This window comes from Etheostoma cragini, chromosome 14 (assembly GCF_013103735.1).
Source record: "Etheostoma cragini isolate CJK2018 chromosome 14, CSU_Ecrag_1.0, whole genome shotgun sequence".
Lineage (NCBI taxonomy): Eukaryota > Metazoa > Chordata > Actinopteri > Perciformes > Percidae > Etheostoma > Etheostoma cragini.
This window is the reverse complement of record NC_048420.1, coordinates 24,030,233-24,033,985: the sequence shown is the minus strand read 5'-3', so window position 1 is coordinate 24,033,985 and position 3,753 is coordinate 24,030,233. Positions and strand designations below refer to the sequence as shown.

The following is a 3,753-nucleotide window of genomic DNA, read 5'->3' as shown; positions in this document are numbered from 1 at the left end:
CCCCTTGAGTCCCTCACCATCCCCTGCCGGTCCATCGTTTCCTCCCAAAGCGGAAACCAAACCCTCCTTTCTCCCGGCTGGCGGCCTGCAGGCCTCCGGCGAAGGAGGTCAGGGCTTCCTTCCTCTTCCCCCCGTCCTCCCCCTCTCCCCCCTTCTGATAGTTCATGCTCTCCAGGGAGTGGCCCCCGGGGAAGGGGGACAGCGGGGGGGCCTCCAGGTCTCCTCTCTGGGCCCTCGGCAGCGCCTCTTCCCAGGACCGGTCCTCCCCCGACTCCTCCGCCCCCGTCTCCTCCTCCCGGGGGACCAGGGCGGGTCTCCGGGGGTCTTGGCGCCACTTGGCCCTCGGGTAGAGCTGCAACATATCCACAAGATGGCGGACAGAGACAATGTTTCAGTCAACTTTGACCCTGGTGTTGTCCTCGGGTCAAACTGACCCGTTTCTAAGTGTATTACATCTGAAAATGAATTTCTTTCAACCAAATTGCCCCAAAACAACATGGATGACTCCATGTGACATTATTCAGGTAACATTAATGATTGCTTTCATTTAATTTTTTGGGTGTTTTATTGAATCTTAAAGCATTTTATTTATTTTTTTTTATGGTTTCCAGACAGTTTGGGGACTAAACTCTGACATCTACCCGTCTGAGATCCACTCAACATCCTCTGATCTTAACTAGTTGTCAAAATAATTCATAATTTCTGCCTTTTTAACTAAAAAACGTATGTATAATTTGATATAAATGAGGTTTGTTGACCATGAATAAGTGGAAAACCTGTTAATAAACCAGCTCAGGTTTTTTTTTTTTAAGTGCCAAAAGCTGTAAAAAATGACAATTAAATTAGAAAATTGACAAAACATCAGTTAAACATCTGAAAAGCACAAAAAAATATTCATTTTCAATTTTGACCTGCAAGGACAAGTTCATGGTCGACGGGAAGACGACACAAGGGTTAAACATATTTATTTATTTATTTATTATTCATTTATTACTTCTTAAACAAATTAAAGTTTTGATTGAGTTCCAGGATACAGCTTTTTGTTTGTCCCTGTCATGGGACCCAGGTTTCTAACTGTATCCCCTGTGTTTTGATTTTGTTGCTCTGAATGTGTATGCAAAAATATTAATTGATTAATTACTTATTTAAATACTAACAAAATCCAATTAATCACTTGTACAATAACAATTTGGCATATCTAAACAAAGTCAACGCTGTGACATCTCCAGTTATTTCCTGTAGATTTCACAGTAACACGACTGTGTATGTCATGTATATTTTACAGTAGGATGCTGTAAAGGTACTTTACAACCTGTCACCATGACAACATCACAGTAGTCTAAGTATTACTGTAAAAAATCACAGTAGTCTAAGTATTATTGTAGGAAATCACAGTAGTCTAAGTATTACTGCAGGAAATCCCAGTAGTCTAAGTATTACTGTAGGTAATCACAGTAGTCTAAGTATTACTGTAAAAATCACAGTAGTCTAAGTATTACTGTAAAAAATCACAGTAGTCTAAGTATTACTGCAGGAAATCACAGTAGTCTAAGTATTACTGTAGGAAATCACAGTAGTCTAAGTGTTACTGTAGGACATCACAGTAGTCTTAAGTTTTACTGTAGGAAATCACAGTAGTCTAAGTATTACTGTAAAAAATCACAGTAGTCTAAGTATTACTGTAGGAAATCACAGTAGTCTAAGTATTACTGTAGGAAATCACAGTAGTCTAAGTATTACTGTAAAACATCACAGTAGTCTACGTATTACTGTAAAACATCACAGTAGTCTAAGTATTACTGTAAAAAATCACAGTAGTCTAAGTATTACTGTAGGAAATCACAGTAGTCTAAGTGGTACTGTAAAACATCACAGTAGTCTATGTATTACTGTAAAACATCACAGTAGTCTAAGTATTACTGTAGGAAATCACAGTAGTCTAAGTGGTACTGTAAAACATCACAGTAGTCTAAGTATTACTGTAGGAAATCCCAGTAGTCTAAGTATTACTGTAAGAAATTACAGTAGTCTTAGTATTACTGCAGGAAATCACAGTAGTCTAAGTATTACTGTAGAAAATCACAGTAGTCTAAGTATTACTGTAGGAAATCACAGTAGTCTAAGTATTACTGTAAAAATCACAGTAGTCTAAGTATTACTGTAAAAAATCACAGTAGTCTAAGTATTACTGCAGGAAATCACAGTAGTCTAAGTATTACTGTAGGAAATCACAGTAGTCTAAGTGTTACTGTAGGACATCACAGTAGTCTTAAGTTTTACTGTAGGAAATCACAGTATTCTAAGTATTACTGTAAAAAATCACAGTAGTCTAAGTATTACTGTAGGAAATCACAGTAGTCTAAGTATTACTGTAGGAAATCACAGTAGTCTACGTATTACTGTAAAACATCACAGTAGTCTAAGTATTACTGTAGGAAATCCCAGTAGTCTAAGTATTACTGTAAGAAATCACAGTAGTCTTAGTAGAAGAAACCGTGATAAATTGTGTGCTAATTGTTTGCAGGCCTACCCTCGGGTCCTCCAGAGCGGTCTGGAGGTGCAGCAGGGCGGACTCCAGCTCGGCTGCCCCCCCCGGAGGCAGGAGGGCGGGGGGGGCGGGGGGGTGCGAGGTGACGGCCCGCGGGACGAGGCACAGCAGGGCGAGGGACAGGAGGCGGAGCTTCGACACACCGAGACAGAAACAAAGCCTCATCTGGAAATAAGAAGACTTTTTTTATCAAAGAGGGAGTTAGTAAGTAAAGGGGGGCTCGAAGGTTTGCCCTTAAAAAATGGATTTTATCAAATTTAGGCCAATTTTGGATGCTAACTTGATGCCATCTGTGAAGAAGCAGAAGTTAAAGAGAGGATGGCTTCTACAAATGGATAATGATCCTAAACACACCTCAAAATCCACGCTGGATTACATCAAGAGGCGTAAACTGAAGGTTTTGCCATGGCCTTCACAATCGCCTGACCTCATCTTACAATTGAAAAGGCATCAAATGACAGATTAGACATTCGCATAACATGTCACAAAAAGGGACAGAAAGACAGACAGAGAGACGGAGTCAGAAAGAACAACAGAAAGAAATTACGACAGGCAGAGAGACAGACAGAAAGAGACAGAAAGAGACAGAAAGAAAGCAAGACGGAGACAGAAAGAAGGAATGACAGACAGAAAGAGACAGAAAGACAAACAGACAAAAGAACGACAGAAAGACAGAAAGAAAGAGACAGAAAGAGAGAGAAAGTCAGTCAGAAAGACAGACAAACAGACAGAAAGACAGACAGAAAGACAGACGGAAAGAGACAGAAAGACAGACAGAAAAACGGAGACAGAAAGAAATATATTTATATATATATATATATAGATACATATATATATTTATACATACATATATACAGTATATACACATACAGTACGTATGTAAACATATACACATAAACACACATATATATATATACAGTACATATTCATACATATGTACATACATATACATGCATATATACATACACGTACATATATATACATATACATACATACAGTATATACGTACATATATACATACATATACATACATACAGTATATACGTACCGATATACATACATGTACACAGTATATATGTACATATATACAAACAAACATACATACAGTACATAGGTACATATATACATACAGACAAACAAACACATACAGTATACATATGGTATATATAGAGTAAATACATAAATAAAGTGGATACATATATATA

General features: G+C 38.2%; 1 protein-coding gene across 1 annotated transcript; it reads right to left on the bottom strand.

The window, feature by feature from the left end:
- Positions 1–13: 13 nt before the first annotated feature.
- On the bottom strand, positions 14–2,713 carry qrfp (pyroglutamylated RFamide peptide). The gene is made up of 2 exons (XM_034892809.1): positions 2,531–2,713; positions 14–352 (listed from the first exon to the last, which is right to left on the bottom strand). The coding sequence occupies exons 1-2, from the start codon at positions 2,711–2,713 to the stop codon at positions 14–16; spliced, it is 522 nt and encodes a 173-aa protein (XP_034748700.1).
- Between the last annotated feature and the right edge of the window lie 1,040 nt (positions 2,714–3,753).